The sequence below is a fragment of the Coturnix japonica genome, chromosome 2, assembly GCF_001577835.2.
Source record: "Coturnix japonica isolate 7356 chromosome 2, Coturnix japonica 2.1, whole genome shotgun sequence".
In the NCBI taxonomy this organism is placed as follows: Eukaryota; Metazoa; Chordata; class Aves; order Galliformes; family Phasianidae; genus Coturnix; species Coturnix japonica.
Window position 1 is genome coordinate 17,451,082 of NC_029517.1, and position 26,024 is coordinate 17,477,105.

At 40.2% G+C, this 26,024-nt stretch overlaps 1 protein-coding gene across 9 annotated transcripts in view; it reads right to left on the reverse strand.

The window, feature by feature from the left end:
• The window catches only part of CACNB2 (calcium voltage-gated channel auxiliary subunit beta 2), a 223,183-nt gene that overhangs the window by 75,561 nt on the left and 121,598 nt on the right, over positions 1-26,024 (reverse strand). The window contains exon 1 of one of the 9 annotated variants that reach the window (XM_015853458.2): positions 20,704-20,931. The exons of 6 other annotated variants lie outside the window; for them this stretch is intronic. In XM_015853458.2, the coding sequence (XP_015708944.1) occupies positions 20,704-20,736 (33 nt within the window). In that variant the 5' untranslated portion in view covers positions 20,737-20,931. Of the gene's footprint in view, positions 1-576; positions 1,175-20,703; positions 20,932-26,024 lie in introns of those variants that run through there. 2 more of the 9 variants (XM_015853455.2, XM_015853456.2) reach the window with 2 other exon arrangements.

The window sequence follows — 26,024 nt, forward strand, 5'->3', positions numbered from 1 at the left end:
AAACTGTGCCAGTCGCTCTGTAGAGTTACAGCAGTGGTGCAGTGCAGGGCTGAAGGACACACAGCAGCTTCAAGGATGGCTCCATAAAAAAGAGAACTCTAAGCACTGACATTATGAACAAGGAAACACATTTTTATAATCAAAATGCTACTTCACCATCAATAATTACCATGACACAACACTCCTGATTGCAGATTTAATCTCTGCCTTGCATTTTTATTTTAGGGCAACCTCCTTACCTGACACACTTTCCCCATTAGAACTGCAAATGGCTCGTATCCATCTCCTACCCCTTAGCAAAACATGTAAATGACCACAAATCAACTTCTCTGTAATAAAATCTGTCTGGGCTCAATGCAGGTCCACAAACTGCCACAATGGAAGCAGTCCCAGTGCCAAAACGGCTCTATAAATAATGACAGCACTGATTTCTCTCTGCATCTCCCTGCATACAAAACAGAGTTCTACTAATTCAATTAGAATGAAAACAACTGTCCTCTCCACACCGTGTTTTTTTAATCCTTCCCTCTCTGCAATACATAGATTATATGCCAATAACAAAAAGACAGGGCTTACACAGATATCAGAATTCTTCAGACGTCCTCCTTTGGCTCTTTTCAGAAGCCTGATCCAGGTGGCCTTCATTAGCCAGACAGCTCAGTTATTGTCCGCAGCTGCAGCGCCCGGCACTGATCTCACACAACATGTGCACGCTGAGCACCGCAGAATCACCGTTCCTTTCCTATCCATGCTCTGCTGCGAGAGCCTTTCTTCTCTTTCCTCTGCCTTTCAAGCTTGCAGCCTCACTGTTTCCAAGTATTCTAGTGCAATTAAATTCACAAATTTTCTCATGCCAGTTAAAAAAAAAAAAATCAGAAAAAAAAAAAAAAAAAAGAAAATATCCACACCACCACCAAAAAAAGCTCAGCTGGAAAGATAAAAAAATAAAGCACGCCAGACTTCAGGTGAATGTTGTGAGAGATGCTTCAATTCATAATAACTGAGGTCGATCACAGAAAAATACCTAGGGCTTTTTCATTTGGGGGGGCGGATTTGTCTGTTAAAAATAGTGCTTGTAAGAGAACCTTTTAAAATCCTGTGCAAAATGCATTCAGTGACATTTGCAAGTGCAAAGTTCATTTCATCTCCTCCTAGATTGGCTGGGGGTGGGGTAACGGGCTGCTCAGAGCACTGGGCATGCTCCATCCATGCAGCCTTTTACGCAGATGCTCACATCACACCGTGCCGGTAGCTATGCCAAATTGCCATTTTACATCTCAAGGGTAAACAGCTGGAAAACGCGAGGGAAAACTGGACAGGCTGGTACAGCGTCTCAGTGCTGTCGCACATGTCTGCTGCCAGCCACAATGTGTGCTACGCAGAGCCCTGAATTCAGAAATATGCCTGTTGAGCAGGAATTAACCCCCTCGTCGCTGCTCGTATTTGTCTGACATGGGCAGATGAGAAAAGCAAGGATGTTGTCACATAGCTCTTAATGCATAAATGTTTCATGCTAACAGGGCAAAAGGAAACATTTTCATTCTACATCTTGTTTTCCATCCTTTTGTAAGCTGACATGGGAGTAACATACAAAAGCATTTTTATCCAGAATCACAGAATCACAGAATCACAGAATTATCAAGGTTGGAAAAGACCTAGAAGATCATCTAGTCAACCATTACCAATATACATTCCCAGCTAAATCATATTCCTCAACACCACATCAATTGTTTCTTAACACTCCCATGGTCGGTGACTCCACCACCTCCCTGGGCAGTGCATTCCAATGCCTGACTACCCTTTCTGAGAAGTAATACTTCCTAATGTCCAGCCTGAATCTCCCCTGGCGCAGCTTAAAACCATTCCCTCTAGTTCTATCACTGATTACACAAAAGAAGAGGCCAACCCCCAGCTCACTACAACCTCCCTTCAGGAATTATAGAGAGCTATAAGGTCTCCCCTGAGCCTTCTCTTCTCTTTAATATTTACAGTTCACTGATGATAAGCAAAATTCTGGAAGAAAAAATATCCTTGGAGCTTGACTGAAGTGCTCGCTAAGATATGAATTCACAGTTACAAGAAAAATAAAGAGCAGAGATCAGAGCTGAGGGCAGTGGCTGTGCACCTGCAGCAGCATGTCAGCCTCTCCTGGGAAGTCAGAGCCCTTCAGCTGCCAGGGACCCGGTCCTGCTGTGGTTTGTATATTAACAAAATTACCCCATCACAAGAGATGCAGCAGCCTACATTTAACCATTATTGCAGCAAACAATAGTTGGCACTAAAATGATAGTTTGGAATAAAGGTAGATATAACTTTCACAGTTTTCTTTCCCTGAAGTCCATTAAAAATAAGCTTAAAGTTTAATAACCTGTCTTTTACATCAAGGAGATTACTCACCATGGGATATTTAGTTTAGAGGAGCCCAAATACATCTATCACGCTGTAGCAATCTTTGAAAACTAAAACACCTATTGAATTGAAGCAAAAGAAGCAAAACATACTCAGACTTTCCTTGAATTTTGTAAAATACATTTTCCACTAGGAAAATGCCAAGAGTCACTGTAATCTGGTAACAGCATTTCAAATGTATCTTTTGTTTAAAACTTCAGTTTATCAACGTATTGAACCAGTGGAGATGGTGGAAATCAATAGCAAAGGCTGAGCAGCAGCAAGTGGCCAGCAGCTCAGTGTAGACGTCAAACGCTGATACAACTGTCATAATAGTGACCAGAGGTCAAAACCATTGCTTTTATCAGAGCTGCACCAAAGCTGAGAATGTGATTAAGCCCCATTGATGCCAGCCTTATCATCTGGGATGCTCCAGGATCCCCCAGTACCTGTTTTCTGCAAGCTGGGCATCACCAAACCCTTCCAGCTCTGCAGCTCCACACACTGCTCTGGAGGAGCATGGCACGGTGTTACAAATCAGCCTCTATGAAATGTTATCTCTAAGTCAGGGGAAAACAACTGTGCAAGCCATTAAGCCCAACACTGCCACCATAAAAATGACAGCATGGGTGTTTGCTTTCTGCTGCAGTTCTATGGTAAATGCATCATATTTTGCACCTCTGAAGTGGTGTGGCTTCATTCTTAGTGTTGTTAAATATGTTGTCCAGAAGGGATATTGCCTAAGGTCCTCAACCTACGAGAAAGTCACAAAGCACAGAAACATCATTCCTGTGTCCCCAAAAGGGACAAGATGTTAGGTCAGAACTACTGAAACTGGACTTCCATCTTCCAGCCACAGAAGCCCCACTTCCTCATGGGAAACTGTCTAACAGAAGTGAGACAGCTCATGGTAATAATTAACCTATCTATTTATTCTTCCCTTTTCATCCTTCCTTGGCATGTTTACAAAACACATTTGTCTTAAAAATCATTTCCTGTTTTAATGACGTGCTTGACAAATATTTACCAACTGTCTTACCAGTTAATGTATGAGAATAGATTCTATGTGTTGGGGAAGTGAGGGAGGCTGTTTGTTTATTCGTTTTGGGTTTTTTTAAAACATTTTAATATGAATCTATATTTTTTACACTATTAATATGACATCATTGAATCATAGATCACGTACTCATGTTTGAAGTATTTTTCTTCAAGACTATATATGTCTTATTTTGTGTAGCAGAAGTGCAGCATCTTACAAAGTTGTGTCCTCCAAGCAAGAAACACGGCTTTGTAATTATGATTCTCATTGTTATTTTCCATTACTTGCAGGTAGAAATCCATTAGTTAACTTAGGTGGTGCCTCTAGAGATCTTATTTTTCTTGTTAGTTTTCTTTACCACCTGTACCTTTGTTCAGCACAGTGTGAACCTGAGTACAGAATTTGATTGAAGTGTTACATTCACAGCCCAAATCTGTTGATATGTTTGGTCTGCAACTGTAATAAATTCTCTCTGGGTTAATAAAGCTATCATTACACTTGCAAATTTAGTCAGGAGTTTATATTATGCCTTCCTTGTGAAAAATAATAGTGGTCCTCTGGGTACCCAGTGGTTCTCCTTAGGTTGAGAACCCACATATGAGCTGAATATCATCAGGACAGGTAACTTTCAAAACGCATGCAAATTCTCAAATAATTATCTTCTTAGAACGATCAAACAAGTTTTTTTCAAGTAGGAACTTTTTACATTATTACTTATTACATGAAGACGTGAAGCAGAGCGCAAGCACAAGATCTTACAAAGAATAAGGTATCTGTGAGTAAACACAGAGTCCTCACCTATAACGCATGGTTTTTATCCTAGATGCATTTTTTATGTCCTCACTTATTTAAATTTGAAGAGAATTTTAAATCCAACAAGGCAAATATCTTCATACCATGAATTGTTTCCCCTTCTAACAAAGTGGGACTTGCACTTTTTGTACTGATTTAAATATTCAGAATTTATACAGAGATATTTTTATCTGCTTTTCTTCTAACCTTGCAGAAATCATCACATCATAAGAATGACATCACGTGTCCTGATGGTATATTTGATACAATATATTCTATCTGATGTGTCAGGAAATAAGGCAATAAGAAAGAAATGTTGAAAGATTAGTTCTGTCAATTGTGTAAAATTCTGTAAAATTTTCAATTCATTTAAAAATTTTTAAAAGCAATGCGAACCAAAAGGAAAATGCAAATCAGTACAATTTAGTATGAATTGAAACTGCTGCCATTGGCAAATTTCTATAGTACGTTAACAGAGAATATAGATTTACTGTTTCATCAGGAACTAACCAACCTGCTATCTATGAGCCATGCAATTAGAACAGCACCATCAATACAAGAAGTACCTCTGGTGTTTTTTAGCTGTTTTATTTAGGAAGATTTACCCAGACCTCTAAATGTCACCAATTTGAAAGATGTTGAAGAAAGCGCAAAACACAACATTGAAAGTGCCATAAAATGTCATACAGGTTGTAAAATCGACAAAAGACGCAGCCTTTTTTAAGGAAATACCAAAGTAATTCTGATTGTTCTGTATGCACATTTGTTGTACACAACAAACTAAAGAAAGATACTGGAAAAAAAGGACAGAGATCACACAGGCATCTCACAGGAATCAGTGACTCCTTGATGAGGGCCATCACAGCCTGGCCAGCACAAAGATGAATCCTCATGCCCTCTGGCACTTGGCATGACCAAAGCTTGTCTACTTGCCCACTGCACACCTATTTCCACTTAAATCCCATATAAACATGCTTTCCTGCAAACAGTATGTAAGGAACGTGAACAGCTCCTAGAATAGTCACTGAAAGGTTCTGTTGTATTTAAAAAACAAAACGGCGTTGATTAGAATTCTGTTTAATTTTTTGTTTTAGAGCAATTTGGGCTGCAGCACCTACATCCACAGAAGACCTTCATATAACAGGAAGAGAAAACTTTTGGAACAGCCGGGAACACTTTTATTAATGTGATTAAAAAGGAGATTATATAGGAAAATCATCCTTTCTTTATTTTCGCCATGACTTTGTCAAGCTTAATTGCAGTTCCCAGCTGGACATTAACAGGTTTCCAAGATGCTAATCCAACCAATATCTGGATTAAAGCAGTTTTTAAAAATAGCCATTAGGTTTTCAGAAACCTTGGATTTGGGCATTTATAGACTGGGGGAACAGCTGCACCAGGTTCTTTATTATGCAAAAAATAAAGTCCCCCCACAAAAGTCACACACTCAAAACACCCCACACACATTCGCACTAGCATTTTCATAGTACCAGCCTAAACATTTGCTTTACTGTTGTTGCTTTTGTAAGACAACAACAAAAAACACATAAAAGAAACAACTATTTGAGACGCTGCTGTACCAAGTACAGTCACAGTGAATGACAAGCCCTGCCTAAAAGAACTCGTAGTCTAAAAGAATGAACCAATATCAGGAGGGAAAAAAAAAAAAAAAAAAAAAGAACAGGATCAAGGTAGCAAATGCAATAGAGAATAAAGCATTTTAACCATTCAGTAACGGCATTATGACTCATCACTTGCATAACCATGGTGGGTTGTTGTTTAAGTAAGTTTTCTATATGTATTATGGCAGAGATTAGTTCTGTGAAAGCCTATGAAGGAGGATAATCTGGTAGATCTCTATATTCTGACAAAGAGTTTCTCCCACTTATGAGGAAAAAGAAAGTTTAGCATGCTTTTTAGGAGTAGGGCAACTATAGGAATCTGAAGAGGTCTCACAGCTCATTAAAATATATCTTATCTGCAATAATACAAAAAATTGAAAACCTTAAGTTTTGGGTCTTGTTCTTATTAAAGAAAATAGGGAATTTGCTTTTTATCAAGTTAATTAATTTGACATAGGATAAAGGAAGATCTTAAATTATTGATGATTTTGTGCTGTGAAAGTCAGAGCAATGACAGAGGTAAGGGATGTTGCCAGTGGAACAACTCAGAGATAGGTGACAATAAGAAAAATACACCAAGGAACTGATTGCAAGCTGCATGAACTTGAATCATCTCACTTTTCCTCAGACTGCCAGCACACACAGCTGATCTTGACACAACTTGGTTGACTCATGACAACTTCTTAGCGCTGTGGTAACTTAACCATATGTTTAAGCCCTTTGGCAAATCAAGATTATTAGTAATAACAAGTTGAACTGTGGTGTTGTTTACTGAAAAAAGAAGCAGGTTAATAAATAAATAAATAATTTTCAGGGAATTAGAAAATACTATTTTTGACTGCATTAATCAACAAAAAGGAAAGATTTTAAACTATAGATAGACAAATTAAAAAAATTAAAAAAATAATAAAAAAAAAAAAGCTTTTAAATATATAATCCATGAGTTGATGAACAAGAGACAAAGATTAGGTCAGCCACAAAATTGTGAGGGCTCTTAATTAGAGAGGAAAAAATGGAAAAGGCATCTGAGATGTCAACACAGAAACAGAAAGTCAACTAGCAAAGGAAAGAGTACAGAAAAGCATGGCAACCATCATCTCAATTTGTCTCAGCTCACTTAAAAGTGCCAATTTAGATTCTCTGTTCCAGATCTTTGGTATATTTTTATCTAGGATTTTGGTTCAAGTCATTAAGATTTTCTGCATACTTAAAAATAACTTCCCTTAAAAGTTAGCATGAAATGCTGTTAGCAATGGAGAGCTTTGAAGGAAAAATACATTTCCTTTGCATTTCACCAAATTATGCCTGTCTGTACAAGCCCTGCTTGATTTTCTAATTTAACCTTTTACATCTACTACAGATAAAGAATAAGAGGTTTGGGGGTTTGGTGTTTGTTGATTATTTTTTTTTTATTTGTTAAAAATGCGTATTTGCTTGTTACCTTTCATTTCTATACTGTAAATATGTTCAACTGTTTAACTAATTATTTTGTTTCCATACATCTCTCCGAGATGCTTTGGCAAAAGCACACACTGAAGCAGCTGCTGTCATAGGTTAGTTGTCAGAAACGTTTTCTTACCTCTGACAAGTTTATTTTCCAATTCACCTTCCGCTACTGAAATCTTGATTTTTCTAGTCATTATCTTGTGTTAACAGCAATCAGTGACTGTCATGACATGAAACACTGCAATTTGCTCACTGCTTATGTTAAGAGAGTTTTCTTATCAAGCCTTTTGTTAAATTACATACAGTGAAGACTGAAGAATTAATTAATGAAGCATTCCCTAACCGAGAGACGCTGAGAGCTCAGGCTTGTCAGGCAGCCACTCAGTGGTAACTCAGCCCAGGTGCCTCAGCAGGCACAGCCGTCCACAGGCATCTGCAGCCCTGCTTGTTACTGCCAGGAGCACCAAGCAAGCTGTGGGCATGCTGAGCAGCATGGTTTGCTTCAGGACAGAAACACTATATTCAGCACAAGAATCCTCCTCAGCGGGCTACATGTCAGCTGTTTCCAAGTGTATCACAGGCTGTGTGGGTCCTTCAGGTGTTAGCTCCAGCCTCCAGCCTTAGGCGTACCACTTGAATAACATCAGGACTGGCTCATTACACCCATTACATCTCCTCCAGGTCTAGCATGAACTGAGCAGTATCTGCCTGCAGTCTTTCTGAGATGAGGCTCCTTGCACCATCTAGGTAGTACAAGATTTCCAATAATTAATCTCATCTGATTCCAAGAATACAACACAGCACGTAGTAATTTATCATCAATGCAAACGTCTCTCTGGAAAGACCTTTTGTTTCTCTTTGCTATGACATACCAAAGTAATAGTCTTGCTGAATTCACTTTCTCCAGTATCTTCAATCATCACAATTTTTGCTCTAAAAACAAAATACTCCAGTTAACATCAGCTGTTGAGATCCATTGTTTCTTTCTAACCTCCAACCTCACACACTGGGCCAAGAGAGCAAAGGCTTATGTTTATGTGTGGCTGCAGTGCTCGGCCCAGGGCACTGCACGCTCATGTCCCCATCACAATCCACATGGCTGGGACCATTTGTGATCTGCTTTTGTGAACCCTTTAGAAACAGGGACGGCAGCTCATAGTTTATGATTCTGACTCACGAGTCCTTCCTATTGCACTTTCGGTGCTGTATCTTATCTAAGAGATGGGTTTGATGTCTCTGTATATTACTGCCTCCATTGTCCAGCTAAAAGCAAAAACAAGTAGGAATATGAAGAGTACATAAAACGCTACTTTACAAGAACAATTTAGTGAAGGGTGGTAGGAAACCACATGTAATAAGCATTCTCTAATAATGTGCGAAGCAAACAATATTTTAAATACATCTAAAACACTTATTGTAGTACAGATCTGCAGTAGCATCACGGGGATTAACTTTTAAATAATCTGAGGCTTAAAAGAGGAATCAACATTTTAGGCAACCTGGTAACAGATACATGCCACCTACTGAAGACAATTATTAGAAGCTAACCTGAAGGAAAGCAGGATATAATGAATAGAAAAACTAGAGGAAATCATAAGAAAGCACGTGAACTTGTGATTTATCTGACCTCAGTGCTGGGATGGTTTTCACAGTCTGGAATGTTCAAAGTTAGTAAAGTAAAGTGCAACAACCACCTTCCAGGATAGTAAGTGAACTCTGGATTTGACCTACAAGACCAAGCATTTTCTACTTTTTATGCACAAAAACATCAGGAACAGATTTCTGTCTGATTCAGAACAGACCGTTGGGGTCAGGAGAGTCTGTTACATAACACCCCCCTCGTGAGCCATTTCCTCCTTGAGAGGAAGCAACAAATCATGAGCCTTGGGCTGCTCTTGCACCTACTTCTGCAATATCGAAAATTAATAAAAAATACATTTGATTTGCTGACAAATCCAAGATCTTCAAAAAGAAGGAATGAAGACTAAAACACATGCTTCAGCTCTCTCCTGTGTTAGAGCTGTGACAACATGGTTCATCTTGTTCTCAGGACCATGAGATATCTCAGTCATCTCTACTCTGTTCCCTCGGCCTCTTGCTGTAAGTGAAGGGCTCCAGTCCCAACTTCACAAGCTGCTGGGTGCAGAGGGCACGACAGCACTTGCAGTGATGCAAGACTCAAGAGCGGAAACTCATGGTCTCAAAATGCATTATGCTCTCACCAAAGAAACTTAAACAAATCCATGTCCTCCCAGCCAATTTGTATTCTTCTGGAGCTGCACTGGCTAATGCCAGCTTCTTCCACTCCGCTCCATTGTTTGGAAATGAAATTAATTCTCTTCTTAAAAGCATTTAGTTATGCTTATTGAAAATTCATCATTTTCCTCCAGTTTATAAGGAAATCAGATTCTGTGTAAGAAATTACAACCAAAATCTCAGTGGGCGTACAGATTGCATATGTGTAGCTACACCACAACTCAAGCATCTTTGTCCTCAAACCCTCTGGAATATTCTCTAGAAATGCATTGCTGGCTTTTATTCTTTTTTGTCAGAAAAAACTCGGAATTCAAAAACAAATGGAAGAAACATTTTACTAAAAATAATAATAATGATGCTTTAAGAAGCCTGACTCCTACTAACTTTTGGTCGTATTCCAGTTCATTCTGTTTTGGAAAACAAGAATTTGGTAACTGAATTATTTAAATGTTTTAACTCTACACGTTTGCTTAACTGATTTAAATCAGGCTGGATGAAGTGCTTGTTACAAAATACAATAAGCTTTTTTTAGGAAACCAAAGCTTCACCCTAGGAGAGCACTTCCCTTCTTCCATCACTCCTTCTGCAGTGGTTATTCCATCTGTAACCTGGTAACTCATCGAGGTAGCACTTTGTTGCTGAACTCACAGTAACACAAAGGTGCTTCCTTGTTACCCCGCACATTCTGCCAGTTGTCTGCAGGGATGGATCTTTTCATTTCTAAGTCCTGTTCATTTTCAGTATCATCATTGCCAATGATCCTAAGAGTAGGTCCTTCTTGCTTCCTCTTTGATTATGCTGAAATAGACTTTATTTAAATCAGATTTTTTTTCATGTCATGAAATCAACCACCAAAGTGCCAGAACACATCGTCAATTGTCACAAGGCAAGTGATCCACAGAACATGTTGTGTAACTGCAGGACTAATCTCTCCCACCACACTTACAAACACAGATGTCCAGGTTTGTTCAAAATAGCCCAGAGAGAAACAAAATAATTTGTGGTTGTTGGGGTTTTGGTTTTGTTGGTTTTTGTTGCATTGGTATTTTGTTGGTTTTCCTCTCCTCTCCTCTCCTCTCCTCTCCTCTCCTCTCCTCTCTCCTCTCTCTCCTCTCTCTCCTCTCCTCTCCTCTCCTCTCCTCTCCTCTCCTCTCCTTCCTTTTCCTCTCCTCTCCTCTCCTCTCCTCTCCTCTCCTCTCCTCTCCTCTCCTTTTCTCTTTTCCTTATAACTGGGAGACTTTTGATTACAGAAAAATCTCAGATCTTAGTCTGGTGCTGACAGGGCAGCAATGATTGGAGGAAACAGTATCAGTTGTATTGTACTTTCTCCCTCATTGCACTCTTCTGACCATTTCTGAGATTCTCTTCCCTGTAGAGCCCATCAAGACTCAGAATCCAAACTGATCAGATAATTCATTGGAATTCACAAAATATGGCTGAGTAAAATCATGCATTTTTCCTTAAAAATCCACACTACTCATGGGGAGAGGGCAATAGCATTCACGTACACATAGGACGACTCCTGTACCCCGACGAAAAAGCAGTTGAAACTATTAGCAGATATCAGAAACAAGCAGATGTGATGATTATTTAAAAAATAACTTTCTTGCTTTTGAGTATTAGTGGAACATCAATCAGTGAAAGCAAAATTTCACATATGGTACACGGGCCTTGTACAACGAGCCTTATGATTTTGCTTAAGCATCTCTGAAGGCCACCCACGATCTTGCCAGGATGTCTGTACAACAAACAACAGAATTACACCAAACAATGAAAATAATTCCATCTTAGAAAGACCACACGATAATTAGGAGAAACAGAATACAGCTTTCTTAAATATATGTGGCAAGCCACAATGTGATACATACGATCAATTGACTATGCCTGAGCAACAATCCAATGCCCCCGTCCTTCAGTTTTCGCTCTGTAGGTATAACAACAAACTCATATAGAAAGCAGATGAAGGCAAAAGTATTATGGTTTATTACAGACCAATGGCTTAAAGTTTCAGAACCACATAGGGTATCCTTCAACAATGGGAGCTAGGCAGCTGCTGAACAGGATGAAGACTTCTGTAAGATTTGATTTATACCATAAAATGCGGGAATATCTATTTCAGTGATAGCAACATTTCCTAACAGTCTGTATTCTCTGAAGAGAATCAAAGAAAAAATCAGGTTGGAGAGGACCTCTGGAGAATGGCTGGCCCAACTGCCTGCTCAAAACAGGGCCAGATTCAAAGCCACCTCAGGTTGCACAGACCAGTTGAGTTTTGAAAATCTCCACAGATGGAAATTTTGCAACTTTACACAGAATTTTATTGACTAATCTCCCATTCTGGGAACATCGAAATGAGCTCTAAAGTAATCTAACATCTTAGATAAATGAATAAAGAATAAGTACATTATTTATATGATAAATAAACTTCTTAATAAATTATGTGACGTTTAGTCTCAAAATTTATCTTGCTGAGCCGCTTACACACATAGAGGAATGCAAATGCATCAAGTTCTGCACAAGTTAACTGTCAGTAAATACCATTTGTTCTCATGAAAGAAAACATATTTTCTTCAGTGAAAAAAAAATAATAATAAACAGAATAAACAGAGTTCTTACATACTTTTGGGCAACTATATGCCATAAGAAGACATGAAGGACCATTTCCTTTCAACATTGAGCAGTTCCTTAAAGGAATAGGCATGCAATATAATTATAATATTGTAATATAATACTCTAATAATAGCAATTCATGAACCAGCTTTGCTTCTATGAACTGGCATACCATCATTCCCCCTGCATAAAAACTTCAGTAATGATCTATCTGCCCTTAGACTGAAGAGGTCAGCATAGTATGTCACATGCTCTTTTTGGATCTATGCAGCAATGTTGCTTTGCTTGCACCAATAAACAAACACTCCGACTTGAAGAATATTTGCCAAGATATTTAGAGAAAAGCACAGAAACAGCCTTTAAAAAAGGTCAAAGCTGTATTGCTAAGTCCATCTGACTTGTTTGTAACATTTAACAGAACAGTAAAAATATACTGCGTACCATAAAAGACAGGATATTACTCTAGAATTGAGTATTCATCGATTTTTTTGGCATTTGAAATAATGTATTGCTGTATTAAAGTGTGTAGATTCACATTGTGTTAGAAATGACAAAGAAACATGCACAGAACTTCTCAGGGTTTCCATTCGTTCATTCCTCAGAGAAAAGCTTTCAAAATTGCTGGTTCCTGTAGTCCTACAATTACAGGAGTCAAAACATTCAAGTTTCACTAAATTGCTTCCCCGTACAGATCCTAGTTAATAGTCTGGTCAGAGATTCACAAAATAATAAACAAGCTTGTCACAGTCAGCACTACCTGTTTCTACATCAAAATAAAAATACATAAATGAATAAAGAAAGGTTTGCTGAAAGAAGAACTAGTGCCTCTTAGGAAGATACAATAGCTATCCCCAGCTTTTCATAGTTCTTCCCCATTAGCTGAAGCTGCTGCCTGGAAAATAACACATAGTCTGAGTAAACAAACAGTGCTTCATTTAGCCAATCAATTGTCCAGAGCTTGTTTAATATTTAGAGAAGACAAATCTTCATGAAGATAGATGCTCGTGGTCTGCTAAAGAGCTGGATGGATTCCTCTGTGATAGACAACCTCACAGCCAATATTAAATAGAAATAAATAATAGGTTTACTCCGAACAGTTGTTTCGGAAGTGGCTCATCACATCTACTTATTATAAATGACTGGAAAACAAAAATCAATTCCCACGCAGACACGAACACAATCTCAATAGTATAAGAAGAAAATAAAGGATTAAATAAAAGGAATTGTGCCTGGAAGAGATGAACAGAATGGTTTCAGGTCACGTGATCTGAAGCAGATTGTTCTGGCTTTTGACTCACCTGTGTGGAAGGCTCCTATCAAAATGACATTAGACTGTATTCAGCCTTAATCTATGACAACTTAATCTAGCTGTCATAACTACTATGGTGTTGAAAGGTCAAGGGAGCAGCAAGCTATCTAGACTGCCAGACACCACCTCATATACCGTGGATGGGAGAAAAGTAGCTGCACTACCCAAGATAGAGCATCTAAAACAGGCAGTCTGCCACAGCAAGCACTCAGGCATGTATGGTAGACAGTGTGAACGTGCCTCTGTGTCTTCAGCTTCTCATGCATGCTGCAGGGGAGTCACGATCCATGTTTCACATAAAACATCTTCTGTGTGTAACCCTGCTGGCTAACTTGCATCTATCCACAGACAAAACAACGTCATAATCAAAATGCATGTCACAAATATTTAACTGGAGAGTAGACACTAAAATAACTCTATTGTTACAAGCACTGCAATGGGGCCCCTGAAAATTCTGGAAATTTATTGTGTTGCATTCATACACAATACATACAAGGCCTATTTCTTTTGCATTCATACACAATACATGTGAGGCCTATTTCTTTAACCAGAGACATTCAAGCTGCCTTTAAATAGGTGTAACTTTTCTGCATAGGATTCTACCTGAGAATTACAAATGAATACCTTAAAACAGACATGACATTAGTATCTCTTATCCACGAGACTTCTCTAGCTAGAGATTTCCCCTGACATCTCATTAAATATCAAACGTGAATGCATGTGGTGTAACAAAGAGCAAACTGTAAATAATTCCTAAATGCCCAGACACATATACACCTACACGTTCAGATGTGTGCAGAGGAACCCAAGGTGTATGTGGCAGCTACATAAATCAGAGAAGCACAAGGAATTAGCCCATCAGTAGCTCTGTGTTTGTTGCCATAGCCAGACTGGTGTCCCCATATCTATCCTTGCTGTGGTTATAATAAGCTCAATTTGAACTCCTCATTTCCTTGTTTTGTTTTTGTTTTGTTTTAATGTGTCAAGGTCTGTAGAGCAAATGACAATACAGAAAGACTTATTCTTGATTACAAAGGTGTTTGTTTTTTTTTTAAAGTTCATGTCAATTAACTTCCATGAAGCAAAATTCAGCACTGCTAAAAGCTAGCCATTCCCAGGTCCTGAGTGAGACTTCCTTCCATCCTTCCTGCTGCTGTCTCTGAATGGAGGGTAACACTTGAGGTACAAGACTACCTGGAGTAGCTTGGTGGAGGGAATGCAGAGATAGGGCTTTAGGTCTTCTTTCCCCACCAGCACTTGCTACAAGCTGGAAAAGGATGGTGATAAGTGAAGGAGGAGCCTACAGTAGCAACACAAGGACACTCACCCATGCTACGTGTGTGTGAAATTTGTAAGTATATTCATTTGCTTTTTATTTTTTTCTCCATATTCATGAGAGAACTGCACTAGTCCCGCCAATCTATGCCACTTCACACATTCCTCATCTCATCCCCTCTACTCCATAAATAGAATTCAGCTTCTCCCTTGACAGTGGATCACCTGGCAGATGGTCAGTGTGGCTGGCTTCTAAATGCCAGAAACCATTTGACCTTACTTTATTTCACAGGGCTCTTCCCTGTGGATGCCTCAGTTAAGAATCTGCTTCTCAGCCCTAGTGAGCTACTTATGTCCCATTTTGACAGCAAGATGCTCGCTCCACCCTGTCAGTGCCTTCAGGCACCACTCAGCAATAATTTGCTATTGAAGACTCTGGGTTAATTGTAGCTATCAATTTGCCTCACAATTTTCTGTCAGAAACATCTGTTTTTAGAAGATAGTTCTTGAAGTGGGATACTCAGGTTTAGTTTCAGAGTGCACAGCATGCCCAGGGCATCACACTGTGAAAAGCAAGAAATGCTCCATGTGGTGTAAGGCTGAGATACAGCTGGGGGGACTGCACATAACACCAGGACCAGCTCATGTCTCAAGGCATCCTTCACATACCTCCCACACTGCTCTTGCCTGTTCTGTGTTGGAGATGGATGGAGGGATACGCCAGGTGTAGCATCACAGAATCACAGAATGAAAGGGGTTGGAAGGGACCTCTGGAGATCACCTAGTCCAACCTCCTGCTAAAGAAGGTTCCCTACAGTATGTTACACAGGAAAGCATCCAGATGGGTTTTGAATAACTCCAGAGAAGGAGTCTCCACAACCGCTCTGGGCAGCTTGTTCCAGTACGCTATAGATCCTTCCATTATACTGCCACTAACCAAAAAGAAGCCTCCATCCATCCTCAGTCACCGAGACTCAAAGTAATGAAAAGTGACAAGAAAATGTATATGAAGATCAAATAATAACATTACTATTAAAAATAATCTACCTTGGATACGCAGACACTACAGGAGGATAAATGCTGGTATAATTCAGGGGAAAAAAAACTATTTACAGTGCAGTTGCACAGATCACTAATTGGAAAGCATGCTGGGTGCCCTGGGGGCAATACATTAGTGACCAAGACCTTTCTATACATTATTTTTATTAAGGTTTTCCTACACACTGTCTTGCTGTCCCAACTGATGTCATGGCAGGAGCTGCTCTAATACAGGCTTGGAGCCCATGGCTCTTCCCAGCTTCCCTCAAGGGAATCCTGGGACTCACATGCAAGGTCTCAAGTACGGATGAGATGTCTCCATGCTACCTGTGGGGAACGATGCTGTACAGAATGACCTTTGCTCTTTCAGTGTCAGAAACAAAAACTATACTGTTTCTGCTCTTGGCTGCTGTGAAGGATCCATGGGCAAAGGGCTGATAAGGGTGACTCACAAACCCACATCCAGCTCTGGATGTGAGTACACACGCCCTCCACACAGTGCGCTTCTTGCAATACAATCTTTACATGACTAACTCCATTCATATGTATGCACAGTACATGCATACAGCATCTGCAGTTGAAAATCATGTAGCAGTGTTTTTAACATGTAAAAACAGTACTTTTAGAGCAGCTTTTCACATTTAACAGGTTAAGCCTCTGTCATTACCAGGAGAAAATCAAATACCATCTGCAGCTAAAATGCAGAGAATCCAAACGTTAAATGATTCATCTGAGGATGGACAAAGCACAAATTTAATTTTCCCACCTTACAGGTCTGCACTTCAAGTTACACTCACAGGTGCCACAGAAGTAATTCATCCCTACACAGCATGAGATGTTGTCTTAGACTGAACTAAGATAAACAAACAAATTATTCCAAAATCTTCTGGTTTATTTTTTACAGTGGTCTGCCACAGGTGATTTGCAGAACTGCATCTGCAATTCAAGTAAGTGGGTTTCCTAAATCACTTAATTCTGATTGATGATTTTTAGACATGGTCCTGCATTAGTATGGAATATGATTTTAAAAAAATAATAATAATGCCATTGCTGAACACTTAAACATGACTCCTTCTAATCTTAGCAATACTCCAATTATCTTTTCTCCCTTTCTTCAGTTTATGAAATCAGGTAAGCAGCAATGACTCAGAATAAACACTGAAAACATACCAAAGTGTTCGCCCTGCTGATTTCTAGGACTTACAATAGTAAGCATCCAAAATAGATGAGGGCTTTTCTCCTTCTCACAGCCAAATCTGCCCTATAAGCAGCATGCTTCCTGCAAACATAATCAAGGTTTGATTCACTAATAGCACTTAAAAAGGAGCTCTTCTCAGTCTTGAACGTTATTTGAATGCTTCAAGATCTTCCAGCCCTTTAGATATTTAGCAGACAGATTTTCATACTTTTTAGCAGATAAGGCTGCCCTGTAGGAGCCAGAAGTGTAACTGGCATCTGTCAACATCATCTTTAATATTCCATGCAAAGTGCTCCATCCTGCAAAAGGACATAAGCAAACTCCAGGGAACTGAAGATATAATTTAAACAGACAACTTCAAAACTTTTGCCTGGAGAATACAAGTGACAAATGCTGGATTTACAAGCAACAAAAATATTTGCTCTGGACATTACAACCAATTCACTGAAACTATGAAGAGGTTTTCTATTCCTCCTAAGGATATCATAGCAGTGCCTGGCCATTCGACTAGAAAAGCCAAATAGTTATCCCATGGAAAGCTGACTCAAGAGAACAGGAGCAGAGCATCTGTGGCTATGGGAAATGTCCTGCTGGGCTAGGGGGAACAGGAGAACAAGGCAAACCTCCCAGAAATGCAAGCACAACCCTACACTTCCCTCACACTTTACACACTGACTAAGAAGGCCACCTGGGGTAAACACTGGATGCTTTGGGAGTTTTACGCTGAGCACAGTTTAATACGAGAAGAGCACCCACTTCTTGTTTTCTATGAAGAACACCAATTATGTTCCATTTCAAGTGGTTTATTTTGTAAACAAACAGAAAAATCCCTCTGCTAGCAAGCTGTAGCCACAAATGAGATGCCTCAGCCTATAGCTTTTTTTTTTTGGATTCCTCAATTTATGAAATAAAGTTGTTTACTATACTTGAACATCTCAGCATTTCCCAGTATGTGGCACAAAATATGTTGATTCCACCAGTTCTTAAGAGGTTAATAGGCACCTACCTAAAGTGCTAAAATAGTGTCAAACAGTTAATACCCCAAGTCCGAACTTTCATGCAAAATAATCAAACAAGAGAGAACTACAGCTAAATGGCTTTATTACAATTTGAAATACGTCATTTCTTACTACACTGTGATAATGAGGATTTTTTTCTGACTATTGAGTGGTCTTAAACCTCAGCATTGTCTTATGGTAACTGATCCTTAAGGAACACTGCCTTTGTTAACCAAGTTTTGCAGGAAATGACACACAAATTGAGTATCGGTGCTGTCAGACTTACTGTGCACCCAAAACAACTAATAACACATGTTTCATTAGGCACTGGAATAAAGGAAAACCAAAGACTATATGCAAAACTTGGTTGTAACAGCCTATAGAGCTTCACTGTTAAATTTAATTGAGTTGGAATGTTGCTTCACATGCTCACGTTTCTGTAAATGTGCACACAAAGATGTGCATATGAAATGTATACAGTAATCAAAGACAGTTTCTCTATTCGAAGATGGGGCTCTTAAGAGAGCTCTACTGAAATCCTTTAAAAGATATTTTAATTGTGTTTAATTTTATTAGTGATCACCTTTCTAGGATTAGTTTCACAGTCTATATTCATAGCTACAGTCTCATACGCATTTGAAACTGGCTGAAACTAATCAAGAACTTCAAATGAAGCCCTGAGAATCTTCATTGTCACTCTTTTCACTGACATTGTCCTGCAGTGACTCATAAGTAATCGTGTGGGAAGATAAAACAAATGCCTTTTCCACAGTACAGAGCATATGGCTTCACGAAGTATACATTTGTACAGATAAGTTTTCCATTGATTCTAGGTTTTATTGAACAATAAAACTGTTCTTCAAGATCTCATAGTCCAACTCTTCTATTTTTGGTGATTTTAAGAATAGCTTAATACATACTTATCACTGTGTAAAGCAGCCATCTTGGTATGTTTGACTGCCAAAATGACAAGAAAAAAAGCACAAACTTATTTTTCCCTGCATGATTTTGTATGAAAGAAAAAATAAAAGTGATATTTTGGGTTGGGCTGAATGAAACAATTTGTTGCACTTTGGTTTCATGGACCACCAGAGATTTTGAAGGAAAACCAAATGTATCTGCACCCCCAGGCCCACACCATTCATTTCCCTATTGACACCATTCCTCCTAGCTTAACTATTCAGCAGGGGGACTGGAGTGAGACGTTTCACCTGCTTGAGACAAGTGACTTACATATGAAACTATTTTCAATGACTGAATGCCTCAGTGATGTTTTTTTAACACACTGAAACAATGTAATGTGTGGGAGTCCAAAACCATACTGCAGCCATCCAGGTGACCTTCCAGGTACATCAGCATTTCAGATTCACAGATTCCTCTCCCTTTACAAAGCAGTAAGTAACCATTAAAGGTGCAGCGGAACATAAAAAATCCCTCAAAAACTATTAATACAGATTGGCAATGTTTTACAATATAGCTACAGTGATGCAGTGAATTACAACAACACACAGTCTATTTATAGCTTATAGTTGGAAACTCACTGTCCACTGTCAGTTGTCAGTTTTTAAGAGCAATTAATTAATTGTTCAAAATCAATTACTGCAACACCATGTTGCTTATTGCTTTGGAGAAACTCCGTGTTTCTCCGTTTCCCTGCTAAGTTGGTGCAAGTTGGTGCAACTCACGCACACAGTGAGCTCCATGTGCAGACAGCTGCCTTTAAATTCTTTTCCTCAACAACTTCTTCTGTGTTTCCGGCATCTCACAAACTGTTTGACATTAAAAAACACGGGGGAAAAAAATCCAGGGTAACTCAGTGAATTCCTTGAAACATGTTGGAGAATGCCAGCAAAAGTACTTTCATATTCAGAGAACCAAATCAATAACCAAAACAAAACATTCACGATTGCAAGTTATATGCAAAGAACACACAGTTTTTAACATGCAGAATTCATTCCAATTTCCTATAGAAAAGTTCATAGCGTTTCTGTTGCTCCCTTTGCTTCTCCCTAGAGCTCCTCAGGTCTCTGTCACGAGGTGTGTGTGGGTGGAAGGATCCATCCGTCCGCTCACACAACACAGCACTTGACACTTGGGCTGCAAACTCTGATGTCGGATACCAATAATGCGCAACAAAATGGAGTTATTTGTGGTTTCCTTCTCATCAACAACTTCTTCAGAGTGTCATTTTACACAAATCCTGAAGTAAACAATGTCAGATTCCATCGGGAGTGTGCTGTGGGTTTCCTAAGCTGGCTCTTGCCATGGACACTACATTACACTGCTGTGACATGTTTGGAACTGGACAAAAGAAACGACTTGGCAGCATCCCAATAACCTACAGTTGAGTTCAGTCCTGTAACCTATGTGTAGTACATCTGCAGTACAAAGAATAAGAACTCTGAATGATTTGGAAGCAGGGCTTTGGCTTGCCCGGAGCCTGTGTCACCTCATCACACCCCGTATCAGAATGCTTTAAGTGCCACCTCAGTGCCACCAGCGTGACAAGGAGCGGAAATTCAGTCCAACCCAGCAACCAGTGTCCTGCACGGAGAACTTGCAGAAAAAATATTACATTTAAAAGCAATCACGTCGGTGAGCACCAAAGCTGAACTACAGGAAGCAGAGCACCGGCTGGCATGCAGAGCTGACCGCAATTCTGAGAAATTTATGATGTTAAAATAACAACTACAGACTAAAACCCCAAGACCCTCTCGGCGGACGCGTCTTACCGCCTCATAGTCCTCGCTGCCGAAGAGGTACATCGCTGCACCAGCCCGGAGCGCCCGATCCGCTTAAGGTGCGACTTCCACCCGCATCTCCAACTTGTCCCCTCAGCCAGGCTCGCTCCGCAGCGCCGCGCAGCGCCGCGCAGCTCCGCTCCTCGCTTCCCACGCCCCAAGTGCCGCTCAAGTACCGCTCCGCTCACCGAACCGAGCTCCGCGACTGCGAGCGGCGGGACGCGGGGCAGGGAGAGCGGAGGGGCCGAGCGGGGCCGGGCTGCGCTGTCCACCGCGTGCAGCTGGAGCCGCGCTCATTGGCTGCCGGGAGCACGCCGAGCCCGCCGCCGGGACGGGGGGAGCGGGAGGCCGCTGCCGGGCACGGACCCCCGAGCTCCGGACGCTGCCGGCTGTCTGCGGCAGCCTGAAACAGCCCGGCATAGCGGAGCGTATCCCTCGCTCCTCCAGTAGCTCTGCGGCATGACATGGAGCTATCCCGCCAGCCCCGTCTCTATGACATAGAATCGTTCTGGGATTGTTTTCCTTTGCTATTGTTCGCTCACTTCATTGCTCCCTTCTGCTGGTTATTTCCAGGCTGCCCCTCCGGTGAAACGCAGTGTAACTTAATCTGCAATGGCACGATGCGAGCAGGTAACACAACACCTGTGCCCACGAACCTCCCGCAGTGGGAAACAGATCCAGCACAGCGTAGCACACCACGGTACAGAGCATAAGCACACATCAGTATCGTGAATGTGTATGAATAACAAGTGCAAGTAGTTCCCTATATCTATCTATAGCCATGAAAGTATAACAACACATAACATACAATGATATGGACACACACGGCACTGAAAAACAGTTTGCGCTGCTCAACTTCTTGCCTTCCACAAAGGGAAAAGGACAAGTGGTCTTCCCTAAGAAAAGACATTCCCCCTGGTCAACAAGGAAGCAGTTCAAATACACTGTAAACATCCTCCCTATGCCTCCTCCTCCTCCCCCCCTTATTTCAAATAGATCTCACCTATCTCTGTTCCCTTATATAAGTAAGTTACAACGCAGTTACAACACATTCCTTTCAACCTGCCCCCTCCGTCACAACAGACCTTTGGTCCTCTGCAGACTACTGGTGATGTGACTCATGAATCACGGTTTAAGTTATTGTAGATATTCTAAAGCAGAGTTAAAATCAAGCTATATACTCTTGGAAAGAGCAAACTAGATATCAAGATATCAGAACAATTTAATTTTACTTCACTATCTCCCTGCCATATGTTTACAAAATAGCACTAGTTCAATCTGCCAGCCAAACCGGTCACTTTGCATTACATCAATTGCAAATTATGCTTCAAACAAATAATATCATAATATTGTGTTCTCACCGAGTAGACAAAGCATGCACCATTCCTACAAGACGCTGCTAATGGAATGCAAGTCACTCACCCAAGACGGATACGGCTACTGATGTTGAAAGAGTGTGGTTACATACACTTATTAGTCTGGACAGAATGGTCTGAGTTGTACTGCATGGCTTCTTAATGTGAAACCACACCTGTCAGTACTAGGAAAACCAGTGTCATCACCCATTACTTTGCTTGTTTCATAGAGCTCTAATGGGCAACTGGGGAGAATTAAAAAAAAAAAAAAAAAAACCCACAACAAAACAAAACAAAGAAAGAAAGAAAGAAAACAACAGATAAAACCAGCAGGACTGTCACAGCTGCTCCTAATATCATCAATAAGGGAAGCATATTGTTCTCTGTCTATTACAAATCGCAGTGATCATTTTTGAACAGTTTCATCAGTTTCTGTACTTTGGGCATGAATATGAAATCAGGGTCAGGGGGACTGCAGTTCACACACATTCAGTACAGATGAAGGACTTTATTCAGACTGTCACCATAAGTGACTTACATGTCACAAGCAATTCTCACTACAGACAGCACAAGCAGCCAGAGTCTGGCAGCTTGGACGGTAAATAAGCTGAATTGCTCATTGCTCTCTTGAATTGAAACATCATGACAGGTACCCAAGTCTATCTGAGGGCTTCACAAAGCAAATCTGTGCATAGCTTTTATAGTTCAAGAATTAAAGTCTGCAAAATTGTCATCCCCTGTTGAGGCTATTTAAAATTATAACAACTTCTGAATGACCTGTGCTCCACTCTTGGCTAAGCAGCAGTGGTGGACCTTCCCTGTGCATTCTTCCAACAGTGGTTCAGGGTGGCATGGGACTGGGCTGCACTTGGAAGGCAGTCTCTGGTGATGATCCTTGCTCTAAGGCAATACAGATTAAAAACCTCAGGATTCATGCAGAAAGAGTAAGGACAGAGATGGAAATGGGGAAGAGGAGTAAGCTGGAAAGAGAAGTCAGGCAGCAATCTGCAAGTGGTGGGAATGGGAAAGCCAAGAAACCAGTGCAGGTCTAGGAAGGAAACAGTGTGACCTAAATGAACAAGGCACTAACAGCCAGGGCAGGAGACACACATTAATATTAGGCTATAAAGCAGTTGAAGGTAAGCACAGAATGCAATAGGATTTGGAAAGATCTGCGCATGAACAACTAGGCTACCTGACTAGCCTAAAGCTAGTTGCTAAGCAAGGAGCAAGGCAGAAAGATGCTGACCCAGGGCTGGGATGCCCAGGCAGAACTGGCTGATCAAGCAATTAGAGACTGTCACAAATTCTCTAGGATTAATGCAAAAAGCACCAAAAGAAGAGAAAGAAGAAACACAGCTAACACAGCTAAGGACTCTGCCATAAGGCAGAATTGATCCTCTCCTCCATTGGTATTTTCAAGTAGGACACGTAATTGAAGATGTGACAAAGAGCAACGCAAACTCAACTTAATACAGTCTTCATCTTAACAACTAATGGAAAACGAACTGCCTAGAGGATTGGTCATGAGAGTCAAGACTTCAGTTTGAAATGAGGAGCAAATCACAGGAATGAAATGAGTCCCCTCTTCAGCTTTCTAATGTGCACAATCACTTGTAGTCTTTGCTTATCCACAGAATCCAGGACAGCAAAAGCAATATAAAACATCTGTTACCAAGAGCAAGCAAGCACAGGTGTAGGTGTGTCAGTGGGTGTGAACTATTTGCTCTGATTGTTTCTGTGAGTTTTTTTTTCCTTACATACAAATCTATTTGTGTGTAAAAATACCCAATGGAAGTGAGTAAAGAAGATAGAGCTGGACTCTTCTCAGTGATTCTTGGTGAAAGGGCAGGAAGCAATAGCCATAGATTGAAGGGTAAGATGTTCTATTTAAACCATTTAAAAAAGGAAAAATCCTTTTACTGTGCAGGTGACTGAGCACTGGAACAGGTGTCCTGGGGAGTTTATGGATTCTCCATCTCCATCTTTGGAAACATTCAGTGGCCACAGCCCTGAGCAGCCAGCCCTAACTGATCCTGCTCCCAGCAGGTGGCTGGGCCAGGTTGTCTCCAGAGGTGCCTTCTTACCTCAGGAAGTGTGTGCAGCCATAACAAACTTATGTAAAAAATATCTAGTTCATGTGGATATTTTCGTGATTTCACCCCTCCATTTTAATTTTCAAAGATTAAACGTATTGACTTTTCAAATTGTCTAGGACAGCTTTTACCTCTAGTATTTAAACTCTGACCTATGTCTTTTAAGCATAACTATGAACTGTCTACACTAAAAATAACTCTGTATCTCATACTGCTTCAACATAGAGCCTTTGGGAAAACACACAGAAAAAACTGCTGACACGGTTGTCAAGGTTAATAGACTAAACAGACGCTCCTTGATAAACAAGAATCTTTCAACTTGCATCCAACAGCAACAACTATTTTTTCCTTCAAGAACTCTAATGGTAAGCAATTGACTCTCTTACTTAATTCAGACTCACATTCAGGCCCCAGTGAAAAACGTCAGCAGCTTATAAGTTTCTCTTGCACAGATAGCAACAAGAATTTGCTTGTAAACATAAGGAATGATTTATTCTTAAAGGAATTTTGGCAGTACTCCTATTTATGCTTGTCATATACCTGTGGCAGAAAACTCCAGAACACTTTCGTATGAGTCTAAAGAGCAAGAACTCTTTCTCTTCAGCTACCCAACATCCAAACTAACCTCTCCCATCAACGCTGAATTGCTGCTTAACCACGTTACTTATTAGCAAGTAACTTTTTCAGTTGTTTTTCTTCTTTTTTTTTTTTTTTTTTTTTTTTTTTTTTTTTTTTTTCCTTTCCCTGTGAGATTTAGCTCTTCGACTCTTGTGCTGGGGACCTCAGTTCTGCATGCAGTGATCCAGATGGGACCCCCTTAAGGTGGAGCAGAGGGGACAATTTCCTCCCTCTCTCTTTTGGCCACCACTCTGTTGATGCAGACATGGATACAGCTGGCCTTCCAGGCTGCAAGGACTACCAAGAGAATTTGAAGCCCGGGCTATCTTTTTCCTTTAAACATATTTTGAAGAATGGGTCTTCTTCAGTTCTTATAGCCACTCTTTGAATGAACTACACAAGTAATCACCGTGTCCCTTTAATTAGAGATGAGACTGGATTTTAAGAAGTATCCAAGTACTTTATGAAAATGGCAGGACAGCAAGGGAGACTGAAAACAAACAGGCCCAGAAGAGCTATGATTGAGCACATCACCACACTGTTACAGTGAAGTCTCAGAGCCTGTTGCAATCAGTAAGGAACACAGTCTGAGATCCTCAGGCTCCTGCTAGCTGTTCCTATCTGTAAGTAAAGCCATGTGGAGGAATGATGTGACACAGAACCTTCTTTCTTTTTAAAGCATCTCCCCAAAAACGTATGGTTTAGAACTCTTAAAAGGTTTCCTCAATATTGTTTTTCCTAAATTTTCATTTCAGATGCACTGGGCAGCATCCTAGAACATGGTGCAAGCTCCACATCACAGAGATGCTCTGCATTTAACTCCAACACACTCTGAATTTCTTTTCTGAATGTATTGTTTGTATATCTCGCTATGAATCTAAAATTCACCTCCTTACATAAAAGTCCATACATCATGTAGGATGTTTGTAATCTGTCACTACATATGGTGTGCATCTGAGAAAGGGCTGGTAAGTAACATTTCATTTGATGAAATTCAGTTTCATGTAGGTATATAACAAAACAATGTCAACTAATTGAAGATCTCCTTAATATCAATGTCAAGTCTTTGATCCCCAAAACAACCTCAAATATAAGGAGCCTTTAAGTCTTAAAGAATGCTCATGGAACTACTAGAAAGCAATTTATATTTTATTTTTAAACACTGAAGCTGCTTATCATTTGTGGATTGTTGTTATTATGGTTACCATTCTCTAACACAATCCAATCTGCCTGCAGTTTTCTA